The 16150-nt window shown below is 34.2% G+C and overlaps 2 protein-coding genes across 4 annotated transcripts; one reads left to right on the top strand and one right to left on the bottom strand.

Moving 5' to 3' along the window:
* Window positions 1–1307: 1307 nt before the first annotated feature.
* Window positions 1308–6843, bottom strand: LOC105339454 (dnaJ homolog subfamily B member 9). Of its 2 annotated transcripts, none has more exons than XM_011445011.4 (4): window positions 6694–6843; window positions 5836–6086; window positions 3795–4343; window positions 1308–2699 (listed from the first exon to the last, which is right to left on the bottom strand). In XM_011445011.4, the coding sequence occupies exons 2-4, from the start codon at window positions 6050–6052 to the stop codon at window positions 2629–2631; spliced, it is 837 nt and encodes a 278-aa protein (XP_011443313.3). In that variant the 5' UTR covers window positions 6053–6086; window positions 6694–6843; the 3' UTR covers window positions 1308–2628. The 2 variants fall into 2 exon arrangements, with proteins under 2 accessions (XP_011443313.3, XP_011443314.2); XM_011445012.4 differs by having other exon boundaries at window positions 3969–4343.
* On the top strand, window positions 6825–15590 carry LOC105339455 (protein cereblon). 2 transcript variants are annotated; one of them, XM_011445013.4, is made up of 9 exons: window positions 6825–6983; window positions 10246–10370; window positions 11192–11394; window positions 11814–11981; window positions 12187–12370; window positions 12933–12998; window positions 13217–13417; window positions 14055–14248; window positions 14467–15590. In XM_011445013.4, exons 1-9 carry the CDS (start codon window positions 6920–6922, stop codon window positions 14636–14638), a joined length of 1377 nt encoding a protein of 458 aa, XP_011443315.3. In that variant the 5' UTR covers window positions 6825–6919; the 3' UTR covers window positions 14639–15590. The 2 variants fall into 2 exon arrangements, with proteins under 2 accessions (XP_011443315.3, XP_065937435.1); XM_066081363.1 differs by lacking the exon at window positions 12933–12998.
* The last annotated feature ends 560 nt before the right edge of the window (window positions 15591–16150 follow it).

The raw sequence follows: 16150 nt of genomic DNA, 5'->3' as shown, positions 1-16150 counted from the left end.
TTGTTGGTGATACTGATTCAATCCTTCATTAAAGATAAAAATGCACTTAGAAGTCAGATTAAGGGATCTTCACGTTACAATCAAATAAGAGCTAGTGAAGGTTTGATTTTAACCAGACTGCTTAGGTGTTCAAACTAAACGTATATTTCAAGGACGGTTACCGTAACAATGTTCAAATTTTGTGGTATTTTAATGTTGGGCAGTCACGGTCTGCTGATCACAGAACCTCAGATCAATGCCCGAGTGTCTCTCGGTTGCGTGAATCTGATAGATAGAGATGGTAAGTACGTAAGGAATTCTTGTATCACCTTAATATGTTCATTCGTCTGGCCTTACAATTAAACTTTACAAGTGCTAAGCGACGCAATGGTAGGAAACACTTCAGTCACTAGGCAGGAGCTTACGTCATACTAAATATATAGCCCCTACTATTTCACTTCGTTGTAGCCCCAACTGTTTCACTTCGTTGTAGCCCTTACTATTTCACTTTATTGTAGCCCCTACTTTTTCACTTCGTTGTAGCTCCTACTATTTCACTTTATTGTAGCCCCTACTTAGCCCCTACTGTTTCACTTCGTTGTAACGGTATGAGAACTAAATGCCCTTTAACAGAACACTAGAAAATAATAGAGATCCTGGTGTTTGTAATTATAGAACTTTACGTTTTAGCAATAAAATCCTATTCTTCCAGGACTTTTTTTCAAAATAGATACAAGTCTTACCGGTAATGTATTTGTACCCATTTACTGTTTAGGAACCTCTAACTAAATCACTCGTTCTTTAATGTCTTAAACTTCCATCAAATGTTGAAATGTTTGTAGTTTTTTTCCTGGTTCATCTTCTAATTGACAGCACTTATATATCCAAGTCAGACTTTTACCAGATTTAAAATATTTAATTACAAAGATTAAGAATTTTAATTACAAAGATAAAGTATTCCAAAGACACAATTTATCGTAGCAACTACAAGAGAAAAACAAATTTCAGACACATTTGATCAGCTTTAGATCATTAAACTATCCTGTTCTAGGCACCATTAACCCAAGGCAATACCTACATGTACTTTGGGTTATTTGATTAATTCTTTTCTACTCTCATTTTCTTTGAAGCAGTAATAATAAAGAAAAGTCATAACACTGTACACTTATTGCTGTGAGCATAAACTTTATTTCCCATAATTGAAAGACAAATGGGTATCTCATTCAACAATATAATTGTAATAACAATGCATAACAACTGTTCATCTACATCAAAGAGTCACAAAAAATGTTAAACAATCTGATTCTTTTTATAATGTTTCTGAGAGAGAGAGAGAGAGAGAGAGAGAGAGAGAGAGAGAGAGAGAGAGAGAGAGAGAGAGAGAGAGAGAGAGAGTCTCCCTGATAAAATCTATTCTGATAGAGAAGAGAAAGATTTTTACTTCTATATTCAAAAGTTAAGCTGTAACAAAATGTGATTTTCCATACTGGTATAACAAAACTTGTGACTCATTAATGTACATTTTACAAAGCAAATCTTTTTTGGACAGTAGGGCAACTATCAAATAATGCTATTTTTTCTCTACCTAAAAGATCTAGAATGCAGACACACTGGAACCTTGAGAATCAAATGATACAAACAATTAACGAACACAATGAAAATAAATCTCTAATTTTGACAAACAGTAATGTTCAATACAAGACTACTTTTCTATGACATCCATTAACAACTTGTAATCCTCAATGAAACACATTGTACCATATTTGAATGATGCATGTTCATAACTAAATTTAGCCAAGGTTTGCTTTGTAAAGGATGAACAAATCAAAGTTTGGCATAAACTTAAAGCATTAAGCACAAAAATAAACATACAACAATAAAGAATTACATTCTGTTGTCACACTAAATAACTTAAAATCACACACTTTAACAAATCAACATAATAATATTTTTATCATTTATATATTTTTATGTACACACATTCTTGATAGGTTTATTGACTCATGTATTATGTGAAATTACCCAAACATTCATTCATGTATCTAGCTTTACTAAACCGAAAATCAAACAAAAGCCAAGCTTGTATGATTGACACATTTGTACATAACCAATATCTAACCTTTAAACATTCAACATGATGAACACAACTGGGATTTACTAGAATGGTTTTAAGGAAAAATCTCTCTGAGCAAATAATGAAAATATTGTGGGTCCTCTCATAATCAATCCACAGACATTTTCCTTCTTGAACAAATATTACATGCATACAAAATATGCAAATCACAAATACAATGACTTTAACATTATTTCAGTTATCTCTATAACCTACAGACAAGAAATTATCATAATATCAACAATCGTAATGTTACAGGTTAATAATAGGGAAGTTTTTCTTTCTTACAGCACTTTCTTTTTGTAACGTCACTTTATATATGCAATGTAAGTTCTTGTGTCTGAAGAAACACCACAGTCACCACCGAAGGATCCACCCCTGTTACTTCACACTGTACATTGAAAGGGCAGAGGGGTCAACAGTGGGGTAAATAATGTTCATGAATGACAACCACCTGCTGAAAACAAGGATGATCCAAGCACCAGAGGGTCACATAATATCACAGTAAAATAAAGCAAGACTTGTCCCAGGTCTCACTAGGAACACTCCGTGTGGGTGGTCACCATGTTACCCACACGCTGAGTCACAGTGCGGCAAGTTCTTCCTCCTGGAGAAAGAAATTAAAAATTATTATCAAAATCTAGTGATTGAACACAAGTACCGGGTACCTGGTATACATACGTAATTTATAATTAATTGAAACTTTAAACAATAACACAAAATATTTGAGAATTTTTTTTTTGTAAATTACACACTTACAAATACTTTTTGTACCAGTATTTGTATTAACAAATACCTCTTATATTCTTAATACAAAGAAGTCTGGGTGGTCATTTGACTGGGATTAGGAGAGGGATGAAAGGGGAGGGAGTTATGAAAATTGATATGTGTTTTTTGTTTTTATTTAAACATTTTAGCAGAACAAGAAGACTGAAAGCAGGAACTGAGCTAAGTGAGAGAAAAACAATAAAATATTTCAGAATTTTTCTAAAACAAAAAGGAAAGCTGGTTTATCTATGCAAAATAAAAGTTTCTACAAAGGACTATGTGCGGTTTGGTCAAATATCTGCCCCCGATTTTAACCAATTTTTAAATAGTATTGTATAAAAATAAAATCTTCACAAATCATTGTATAGAGGATGTCTATAACTTTAATCTTGATTTTAGTCATCATTGCTCATTTGCTGTTTATCTATGACGTCACCTAAATGACCTAATTCCCGCAAATTTGCAAACAAATGAAAATATTCTCATTTTTGCTCTATATTTTGCATTCGGAAGTATAGAGCGCAGGTCTGCTCAAGTGCGATTTTAACATATATTTTTCGTCCGATAGATATACACGTTATACTAAAAAATTGTACTTGAGCAAGCCTGCGCTCGATGTTTCCGAGTCGAAAAACCATCGGAAAACACCCATATTTTGCTACAAAACATCAATTTATCAAAATAATGCAATCTTCATGACGTCATTTCTACATTATGATGTCACAGTGGTGATAACCTTTTACACCTTTATTTCCAATATGGTTTTACATATCTTTCACCTAATTTTTAAAGCTCTTTCTAAAACTTTGATTTTGGGGGCAAAAAATGCATAAAACCGCATATAGTCCTTAGCTGTTTTTTAATTAAAAATTGCAAGAAAAGTACAGTGCAAGTATTGCAAAGAAAACTGAGGAGAGGAAGGAGAAGCAGTTACCTGTACTGTGAAAGCCAGAGGAATGCATATGCATGTTACCAAAGTTGCCATGCATGTTCTGATGCATGTGACGCATATTGTTATGCATATTGTTATGTAGGTTTCGGTGGTGGGTGTGTTGGGCATTGTGGTTGTGGTTATGGGCCCTATCATAATGATGACGATGATGATGACCTGCATGTCCGAACATATCCTCTCCGTCATCTCCAAAGAAATTCATATCATGACTACCAAAAGGACTGCCTCCAAAGGAAAAGAAGTCACCATCGTCATCATCATCATCTTCGAACAAATCGTCGAAGTTGAAAAATCTGGTGTTGCCCTTGTTTCCATTTCCGTTGCCGCCGAAGTGGAACGTGAATCCCTCTTGATGCTGGTGGTGTCCGTGCTGATGTGCATTGAACGCCTCATCAAATCCCTGGAAAAAGTCATTCATGTTGAATGTGAATGGCTGTCCATGGCCACCTCCTCCACCCTGGGGCTTATCTGACTCATCCCCAAACTGATCGTATCGCTTCCTCTTCTCTGGGTCACTTAAGGTTTCATATGCTACAAGGAGAGGATGATTTTAAGTGCTTTTCTTTTAATATTTTATTTTAATGATATAAATTCAATTTCAAATGCACAAAGTAACTATTCAGCATAATATATATATACACACACACATACATGTAGCTATACCAATGTATACACTTCAGGCCTAACAAAAAAAATAGTTTGTTTCCGCTTTCATGCTGAAAAAAAGTAAGGTCGGACGGTCGTTTTTTTTTTTTTTTTTTTTTCAAATATTTTTTTCCCCCTTTAATATTGCAGTATCCATACATGCCGGTTAGATACTGACACTGCTGAATGGTATAAAATGAGAAATACTTTTAATATCATTCCTGACTATTAAGCTGGTCTTAAGAAAACAAAAAAATGATATTAATATATATCAGATACTTTCTCTGCCAACGATGAGAGCATTATTAAAATCTACAACACATGGAAACATACAGCCATTTTGAAACAGAACGTTTGAGTTACACTGATTTGAGAAGAGTAACTGCTTCAAGCGTTTTTGTGACCAAAATTTTGAGTAATTTTTTTTCCAAATTGGATAAAAACGAAAATAAACGATTTTCCATCAAAAATCCTTTAAAAAAGTTTTGAGTCGGGGGGTAAAAGCTAGGGTCAGTCGGGAAAGCGGAAACAAACATTTTTTTCTTAGGCCTCATCAGAATTATACAATGGTGAAATTGAATATTATAACACACAGCTGGGATCACTGAAATTTGAAAATAAAAATACTAATGCTAAGTGCATGATAATGACTTTACACAGCTGAGGCCATAGAGTTGTACAGTAAAACTCGGTTTTAGCGAAGTCCGAGGGACTAAGGAATTTACTTCGTTATACTGTGGTTTCATCAATATTGGTTGAATACAAATTTTCGTGGATTTCGTTGTTACCTTGATCCACGAAATTAAATGTTCATTGAAGTTATATTTCAACTAACATTTTGAATTGATAGGATCATTGGCCACAAAATTACATATCCTTGAAAATGTGGTTTTCAGAAAATCCACGAAAGTTGATACCCATGAAAATTAATGAAACCACAGTATACGTAATTTGTTATATCTGTATAACGAATTCTAAGAATAACTATAGCAAATTTACTAAATACATGTTTCCTTTCACCAGACTATAATTTTTGTAAATTAAGGCTTAAAATAAAAATACATCACTTTGATATCTTTAATAATTGGATTGTGAATTGAAAATATTTATGAAAAAAAATTCATTCCAATAATTATGTAAAATGGAGGTGCAAACTTTTTAACTGAAATTTTTTTTGTAAATTTCGCTATTATTTGTAATACCTCTACAGGACATAAAATCAGTTCGCTACATCCGTAAATTCGTTATATCTGAGTTCGTTATAACCGTAAAATTTTACCAGGGACTCCAAAAAACCTTCGCTATATCCAATAATTTGTTATATCCGTGTTCATACCAAACGAGTTTTACTGTATACATGTATATATATTACACCTACCTTTAGCAATTTCTAAAAATTTGGCCTCTGCATCCTTTTCCTTGTTTTTATCAGGATGATATTTAACAGCTAATTTCCTGAAGGCTCGCTTAATTTGCTTGTCAGTAGCAGTTTTCTTTACACCCAATATTTCATACAAATCCTTTTTGGCTGAGGACAAGTTCACAGTCCAAATGCCACAAAGAGCAGTCAGTAAGACAAGATTCTCACACTTCATTGCAGTTTACCAGTCAAACAATATCCTATTTTTACTACAAGTAAAAAAAAAAATGATTTTAATACATTATAACAACAGTACCTCATGATTAAGAGTTTAATGATAACCACATTTAGTATCCTGAAGTGTTTATTCCCTGATATTTGTATTTATAAGACTATAATCTGTACTCTTAAAAAAGTGAGAAAGATCACACCTAATATCAACAACATAGCCCTGTTTGAGGCAATTATCATTCATCAGTATAATGGAAATAAGACAGTATTATTTTTTGGCAACAGCTGTTGGTGTCCATGGACTTTGCATCATTGGCAGCTATATCTTTGTCAAATGTTTTAAAAACCGGTTAAAAGTTGCATGCATGTCAGAAATTATTGATAAGATTATTTTTCCGGGAAAGAAACACTCTTTACACTAATTCGAAGACAAATAACACTAAGGCAATTGATAATTATCGCGACGACCAATTAATTACTATTTAGCTAAATAATTTCGTCATCAGTAATTTGCATTGCGATACACAATTTTCGGTTTTCTAAAAACCAAACACGTAGGTTTGAAAAAGAAGAAATCACATTCAGAAATTATTCTTACAATTGTAACACAAAACATAAAGTCATTAGTTCTCACACAATCCTTACCTTCCTGTCTTGTTCAAACTCTCGTCTGTATTATGACAGATGATTTGATAAATAATGATATATTTAGAACCGGAAATGCAATTTTTGCGAAAGACACGACATGGCTGGTGATTCGCTGATCCGAGTCACGTGACAGCTCACATTCGTAAACTTTCAAGGCTCTTCATAAAACCCTGCAGTTCCGAGAGATTCAAATTCCCATTGAGAAGGGAGAAAGAACCGCGAAATGGATGATGACCTCTTGCCACTTTTAGGCATAGGGGTAGTGCAAGAAGACGACGATGAGGAAGGTATAAGAAGCATCATCTGTTATGTAAATGTATCTCAGAATGTGTCGTGGTGATGTCAATCTGAATTTGCTCGAATCGACTGCGCATATATCGTATTACAATCATCTCCATAAGTCGGATATCGTATTACAGTGCGAGGCTTTAAATGTATTTTTGGTATTTTCGAAAACTTTTCCATTGAATGCAAGAGCTTTTAGGTTTAACTTTTGTCAAGCAAGTGTTCTTTTAGTTCCTAATTTTTAAATCACTAATACTATCAGGAATCCATAAAAAAAGATAAGAATTAATTCTGATGATAAAATTTTTTCCTCAATCAGCTTCACGGTGTTTTTTATCCCCTCGCGCAACTTGTTGCGAGGGGGATATAGCATCGCTGCTGTGCGTGTGTGTGTATAAGTGTGTCCATACTGACAGACCATAGTTAGCTCTTTAGCAAAATTCCAAGAAAACCCTCTCATGAATATTCATTTAACTTTGTACACTTCTTTGGCATGGTAAAAGGACAAACCCTATTGATTTCCAAGTCAATTGATTCAATATTTCTTGAATTATCATGAAAAAGACGAAGCTAAAAGAGGAATTTTATGTACAACTCGACAATAGACATTTCCGGTAATTTAATGTACGACTTGAAGTAAATCATTACCGTATGCAGTTCAAATCAACAACTTGACATTTTTGGGGATTTAAATCTAGTAAAGTTAAAATACAAACGTTTTGTAGTATTGGAGGGTTAGAAGATTGCCCATTATGGAAAGTTGAAGCGGGCAATCGATTAAAGTCATCCGATTTACATCGAAACAAGCAGTCGACTTTTGGACAAATTTTCCTGTATTACTTACAATAGAACTAGTCCAAAATTCAGAAGAGACTTTGACAGAGATCTCACATTTATCACGCGGAAATTGTTTCATATTTATGATAGCTGCATATCTACTACTGAGGGTTTACATACGACAAGCAACTAGAATTGTCCATCAGAGCAGACTACAGATCGCTAGATTTTCAGATATGTTTCATAATGTATACGGATCGTTTACGTATGCTTTTCTAATACATAAATGATGACTAAAGGAATCAAAATTCTTAAACTTAAAAGCTTATGTGTTGACTTTCTGCTAGGAAGAGGAAAACTGTGCATCCACGAAAATGTAGCCCTTCCCCCAATTTATACACCACAAAACTTGGGGATTGGGATAAGATATATATTATGAATTCAAAGTTGTTTTGAAAAATAACTTTTGTCCTATTTATTTTGATCTGACAAATTAACATGTATTTTCTTAAATAATGCATTCCCCCTATAACAAGTCATGTCGCGAGGGGATGCTCCGCTTAGTGGTGCCCTTGTTTATTATAGTCTGTCCCAAGTTATTGCTTTCATCAATTTTTGATGATTTTTAATAAAAATACGCATACATGTGAAAGAAATACAATTGAAATTGATGAAAGGGAATATATCCAAGATATCTTCATTGAACAGGTTGGGACCAATAGCCCATTTGGGATATAATAGCCAAAATGGGATGTAAATTTAAAGTGCAAAAAATAATTTTTTTTATTTTAAAATTTTTGATATAAATCTGCATTAATGTGAATCAAATGCAACAACTTTTGGTTAAGAAGTTTTTCTATATGTCTATAGTTTGTAAGATTGATCCCCAAGAAGTATTGGATATACTGAGGGATCAATCTCCATAATAGTACAGCTACAGAAGAAGTTGTTTACCAAAAATTGTTGTATTTCATCTATTCTAATGCGGATTTATATCAAAAATTTCAAAATCAAAATTTTTAATTTTTTTTGCACTTTTAATTTATATCCCATATGGGCTATTCTATCCTAAACGGGCTATTACCAGGTATATCCCATTTGGGAGATTGGTCCCAACCTGTTGAACGATTACATAAAATTTCACAGGAACGAAAACAATTTTCTTACGGGGATTTATAGTGGGAAATGTTTACATCTTTTCTCCATTCGAAAGTACTCTGGATACCTCGCGCAATTTTTTTACGTTATCATCCGGGCTTATTAATGGCTGATGCAATGCAAAATCTCCGTAGACTTACAATTTTGGGATGTGTATTGAAACCTGAAGCGGTAGAGGGGGCGTTTCAAAACAGATAATCTGGAAATTTTTCATATTAGTGGATGAACATAGTTTGAGCACAAAGGTATTTACTATTATTGAAATATCAAGCAAAAAGTGGTGGAAGCAAAAACTCGGGACAGAGTATAGTGAGCATTTCCTGCTTTTTGCCAAACCCTGAGTTTGAGTTGAGACTATTAGTATCCCAAACAGGTTGTTATATCCCATTTGGGTGATTGGTCCCAACCTGCTTAATCTTGGCTCAATATTTGTACTGATGCCTTCATCGAATCGTAGCAGGTCCAAAACATTCAATAGAATTAGCTACATAGCTTGATTTACTTGCATATCTTTATTATCTACCTGAAGTACCTATAAGTTTATTTAAGTAGGTACCTTTATCATGTTTATGCAATTTTCCGACAAAAAGTCGCAAGGAAATATCAGGTTCCTATATTTGTACTGTGTAGTTTTATAAAAGCAAGCCAGAGCAAAAATAGTTAAAACATCGCTGCTTTTGAGTAGTTTTAAGGAAAACATGGATTTCCATTGTTTGAGTATTTCAACTTTATGACACCTTGTGTGCAATGAGGCATTGATAAGTGTGATTACTTCACATTATGCAGAGTTTTTAACTTTTTACAAATCAATCGTCATGTTAACCAGAACTGTTCTTCTTTGCTATTCTATTCAAGAAGTAGCTGTTAAGTAACACATAAACGGTTAAACATAGCTCCAAAACTTTTTATAACTTAGACTGCATTTAGACTTTTAGTACAAATGTCCTCTTGAGACAAAAGTTTGATTGAGTAGTTAAATAAATTAACTTAGGTAGCAAGGCCAATAAAGCTAATTTAAGCTTCATAGCTTAATCTAGTGATTTTACTGGACCTGCTAAGGACACTTCATCATTTTTGTCTGAAAATCGCCAACTTTGGTTGCACGTTGCAGGTAAATATTATAAAAGTAGAATGTCTCACTTGCTTCTACACAATTTATACAGCTAAAATATTCAACATCAATTATGGCAGACTGTACCAGCTTCAAGTGAAGGCATAAGTCAAAATATCAAGCTGAGCCATAAAGCTTGTTTATCAACTTTTTCATGTGAAGGGAAGATTCCTGAATGATTAATTTCAAATTTTCTATGTCCATTAATTTGTTGATAGATTCATCCAGTGGTAGTGAGGAAAGTGAATCCCCAGAGAACGCAGCGTCTGCAGAAGTTGATGAATGCCAGATAATTCGACAAGATTCCATCACATTCGACCAGTCTCTTCCCCTCTCACATTCCGTGAGTCTGCTTTAATTTTGAAATATACAGTTGAACTTTGATATCTCGAACACTGATATCTTGAATACAATGGATATGTCGAAGTGATTTGCAAGTCCCAACTACTTATTTTTTAAGTATTCTACTCTCAAATACTCGGATATCTCAAAGTTTTTAAACAGTCCCATCTAGTTCTAGATAACGAAGTTTGACTGTACTATTATTCATAGTGTATGTTATACTCTGTCCCAAGATATTTTGGATTCACGTTTGGCTTAATTGTTTGATATTTATAAATACCTCAGGATTCAAACGATGTTCATTCAAAAGTATGAAAAATTTCCAAGATTTCTCGGTCAAAATGCCCCTGTTAGCTTATCAGGTTTCAATACAATGCTAAAAAATGTGATGTCTACGGAGATTTTGCATTGCAGCAAGCCCGGATGATAACATTGAAATATTGCGCGATGTATTCCGAGTGTATTCCGAATGGAGGAAAGATGTAAACATTATAAATCTCCATAAGGAATCTGTTTTCGTTCCTGTGAATTTTTCCGAGTGAAAGATGATAATGTGTCAATGTTCTTTTTACAACATTTCATGCCCATGGTAAACTGCAAGATCATTCACAGCTTATTTAAAAAGTTGTGATTAATAGGTCTATATCTATAGGATCAGTAGCCAAAACATTTGTTAATGATTCAAGATAAACAAAAAATCGGTCTCTAGAAATCCTTTATCGTTATCTTTTTTAAATTCTTTGGTGTGAATTTCAAGCAAAAGTTGCCAAAACTGTTGTGTAGTGGTTCTGACATTGGTGAAATCTATCCTTGCTCTGGCAGTATCTAGGTGATGATTTGGAGGATGTTAGAGGCCGCACTTTCCACGAGGAGGGGGCCACCATTTCCCTCCCAGTCATACAGCTGCCTGGAATGGTGCTGGTACCCGGTCAGACCATTCCCCTACACCTGTTTCACCAGCACACAGTGGCCATGCTGAAAGGGGTTATGGACAAGGACAACACATTTGGAATTGTTGCTTATAGGTAAGTGATTAGGCTTCTCCATCTGATCAGCCAGTTTTACTGTGTACAAGCAACACTGAAACATTTTTTTGGCCAGACTGGACTTTCTCAAGGCCATAGTAAAACTTCTCTTTGTCAAAGGGAATTAAGAGACCTTCACTGTTAGAAGTCTTTCTGGAAGACATGTTTTGCAAGAAAACTTTGCTTTAGCACCTAAATCCGCATTGATGTTACAAATGAGTGAAAACTACAAATGATGCAATTGAACAAAAAATAAATACATATTACTTTTTACCAACTTTTTTGCACAAAAAAAATTGTTACTATCACTTTGATGGCTTTGATGATGCTTCTGAAAATAAGTCTTTTGTAAATTGTAAATAAATTCAGAAATGAAATGTCTGAAAAAATGATTCTAACAAATAAAGTTGATTTTGTAGGTATTCTGAGGAGGACGGTGGCCACATCATTGCAACTATTGGAACCACTGCTGAAATATTCTCTGTCAAAGATGAAACGGACGAGAGAACAGGACTGGCCTCCATCAGAGTCAAGGCCAAAGGTCGTCAGCGTTTCAAGGTCATAGAATCCAGAAGGACAGCAACAGGGTAAAATGAATGGCACCAAATAATTCTTGTAAATTGTTATTATCTTAAATGTTTCTGGGGTTCATGCACAATGATATCAACTCATATTATAATAAGACAATCATATTAAATATGAACTAAGTTAATTCAATTTAAGCAAAATGGACCCTGGTAAATTGATTCCATCATAAACCAATTCCTAGTCCCTATGTTTTCCATATTTCAGGATTTTGATGTGTTCAGTTAAGATCCTAAAGGAAGCAATTTTGGGCGACATATTGAGTGACGTGAGGCCGGGCTCCCACTGCAAGTTCTGTTGCGACCCACCCGAGCGGGGCACTGCCAACAAGACAGCTGTAGACAGACAGGGCAACATACTGACCAGTGTAACCATGTCCACTTCTCCACAGGTAAGGCCAAAATTAAAAAATTATTTGTTTGTTGTACTCTGACCAACCCATCAAAATTCCCATTACCCAATAATTTCTAATTGATTGTCAATGTCTTATTTAGAATACATTTAGATTATGTTTTTTTAATCAATAAATATTGAATTTATTTAGCTTTCTCAGTATAGAAAACAAAGATATAGTTTGATTATCATGTTATCAATGTGCAAAAAAAGAGCTACCTACCCACCCACTTTGAAGAATTTGGGTCAGAGTACTTCAAACATTAGTATTATTAATACTGACCTAATAATGTTTGTCATGGAAACTTGTCTGAAGATGGTAATGGTTTCATATTAATATTTGGCCTTGTGATGGAACCTTTATTTGGCCTCAGGCTTGCTTATTGTTTCGAGCTTGACTAGTTTTAAGTGAATTATTTATAAATTCTTAACATTATCTTTGAATTTCAAATGGACAGATTGTTGAAATCAATTAAAATTAATAAGGGATATTAAAATGTGCTTTTGTTACTTTTCTGTTGAATGTAGGTGACTAATGTTGGTTTTTATTGATTTTGCAGATTAACCGTTTTTCTGCGGCTTATTTGACATGGTGGCCTCCGTGGGTGTACAAGATGTATGACCCTGTATGTGTTTGATGAATCCCAAGGCAATAATTGATACAATTGTAATTTTTGGCATCTATGATTATTTTTTCGAGTTCTGTTGATAAATCAAGTCAGAGTAGGTTATCATTTTTCTTTGATTAAAATTTTGGAGAAACTGTTTTGTTTCATTTAATCAATGGATTAGTTATTATGTATTTGAGACCATTATAATGTCCTTTAATCTCTATATGGAACAGGAAATGGTAGTACAAAATGTGAAGAAAGAATTGTACCGATGGAATTCATCCTACGTACCTGAGAGGTTGCCAAGTCACCCCGTGGAGCTGTCGTACTGGGTGATACAAAATCTGCCATTGGACGATGACCTGCGCCTTAATCTGATGGGAATAGACAGTGCAGTGCAGAGACTTAGATGTTCACTCAGTATTGTACAGAAGGTACAGACCCTCTATAAAGTATTGTATTATTGTATACAGATTTATTCTCGCCCTGTGATTTTCCCCCTTCTGCACGGAAGGTGCAACAATCGAATTCACCCAGGCACTGGTATGTGATTGATGTTCTCTTGTAAACACAGTGATTACCTATGTTTTCTTCATAGTTATGAATTTGCCCAGTGGTAAATTAGCCCGCTGACAATGAGAGCAACAGGGGCAAAAATGAAATGGGGGGAGGATATATCCCTATACTCAGCAGTATGCACAATGTGTCTCATGTAAACAAGACAGCCACAATAATTATATTGAAGAAAGTCATGGTGTCTGTGTTGTATTCATTGAAATATTGTATTGATACCTATATTCTAAGCCATCTGCTTAACAGTGTAATTTGACGAAGATTTGCCTGCTTTGATGGGGAAAATGTGTAAATAATCTGATGTCTATTGCAAAGAGAAAGAGCAAATTTAAATAAAATCTATGAAGTAGAAACTTGTAGGTCCACATATGCAACCTAACATAGCACTAGGTATGCATATCTGCAAATGTCATGTCATCACCATATGGACCAGCATGTTTTATAATCCACACGGTCTGCTTTTCCAATCTTTAATGTTATATGTTGTGTTTTTTCAAGTGTTCTTCTTTGTGCTGTAAGGAATGCAACACAAACATTGCCAACAAGAACGACGTGTTCAGCCTGTCCGTGGAGGGACCCCTGGGGGCCTACGTTAACCCCCACGGTCACGTCCACGAGACAATGACCGTGTACAAGGCCCAGAACCTAAACCTCATTGGCAGAGCCACCAAAGAACACAGCTGGTTTCCTGGGTAATGCTCTCTGATCATAATTAATTTTAGTACAGTTATTAAACAGGTGCTTGTTATATCATTATACTGTAGTGGAAATCTTAAGATCATATTTCATATGAATTGAATATGAACTTCAAAAAACGAAAATGATTTAGCATAATCTTTACAACTTGATATGCATTCATTTGAAAAACAAACATTGAATTATGATTTAGAAAAATTTAATTATCTTCTAGTTATGCTTGGACAATTGCCCAGTGTAGAAGGTGTGCCTTCCATATTGGGTGGAAGTTCACTGCCACACGCAAAGACCTGACCCCTCTGAAATTCTTTGGCCTAACAAGAGCATCGGTCATGCCTGGACTGCACCAAACAGAGGAGAACGAAGGCTGGGTACCAGTTATGTGATGTCACTTTCTGTGTATGGGTTAAGAATGAAGGAGATATGTAGGAAAATTATGACAATAACTTACCATGAATTCCATTTTCTTTTATGTGCCAACCATTTATTGCATGTGATAAAAATAAGATGATATGTGAATGTGATAAGTATATGTTAAGTTTGTGTTATGCACGTTTTATTTAAAGAGTATGTTTTGCATTTGTATGAGTCTGAGAGACTGAAGTGTGATTTGCATTACACTTAATGCAAATTGAACAAGATTTTTTAAAAATATTTTCCAAGGTGCATGCAACTTGGAAAATGAGGTGATACTGTGTACTTTTAAAAAGTATATTTGAAGACTATTTTAAGGTTACAAACCTTTACATTGGTGTGAAATGATCTACTTGTAAATGAGCCAAAAGCAAATTGTCTTGGTCTTTATTTATCTTTGCTCCATTTTCATTTATTGGCATTTCTAAAAGTGTAATTGTAATTAATGCTCTTTTCACAAATTCTTTTTTTGATGTAAGATACATTGCTTTTGGTTGGTGAAACATTTAATACATTAGAAAAATGGTTACATTAATTTCCTATGCTGGGCTAAGCAGTGAATTATTTGTTAAATCTTGTCTAAATTGTAATTTTTCTGTATAGGATATGAGGTTAAACATTTATTATGTAAAACAGTTACAATAACTGGGCTATTTGCTATGAAACAATAGTTCTGAAGACTTTTAAAAGGCAGAGTATGGAGAACCATGTGTGCTATTTTGAAGACAATTTTTGCAGATTTTAATCCTATTTTAATTAATTTCACACATCATTTAGTTCATTCATTATCATCTGCATCAAACATTGTAAAACATTATCAATGCTCATCGTTACATTATCATTCATTTATTTTGATACAAACTTCTATAATAAAAGTGAAAAAAAAAAACCCACTAAAAATCGGTCAAATCATATTCATGCACATTTTACAATGTACATGTATATATGAGAACATTATTTACGCTTCTGGCTTTGAATAAAGACTTCTGTTCGTTGAGATTTTGACCTCAGTTTTCTTTATTGTCCTTAGTTTACAAATGTTAAACAAACAAAAAAGAGCCAATTTTGAAATTAAGTCACAAAGAAACACCTATATTTAAAATATCTTTCCTGATGGGAAGGTGCTGTTGATAGTCATTTTACTGTAGTTTACCCCATGATATCTTTTAAAAAGTCTCACAATCTCCAAAAAGTAAAATGGTGTGGTTTGTAAATGGGTGAAAATGTTGACTCTAGATCTTGATGTGAATTTAACATACTTCACTTTCCGATTTCGGTTAGGGTGCTCAGGAAATCGTTTGGAGCAAGTTAGGTAGCAAATCTGTAGTAAATTCTTTCAGAAATTTTTTAGCATTGAATTTTCACAAAAAATATTCCTTAATTAGATTAACTCTTTCACTGCTACACGCTATAGATAGATAGCCTGCTGCTGATAAGGACTCGGGCTGCCTACCAGCGCTTGTTTACTAGCTCACTTGACTTCC

This window comes from Magallana gigas, chromosome 4, assembly GCF_963853765.1.
Source record: "Magallana gigas chromosome 4, xbMagGiga1.1, whole genome shotgun sequence".
Lineage (NCBI taxonomy): Eukaryota > Metazoa > Mollusca > Bivalvia > Ostreida > Ostreidae > Magallana > Magallana gigas.
Note: the sequence above shows the minus strand (reverse complement) of the source record. Positions and strands in the feature narration are given on the sequence as shown.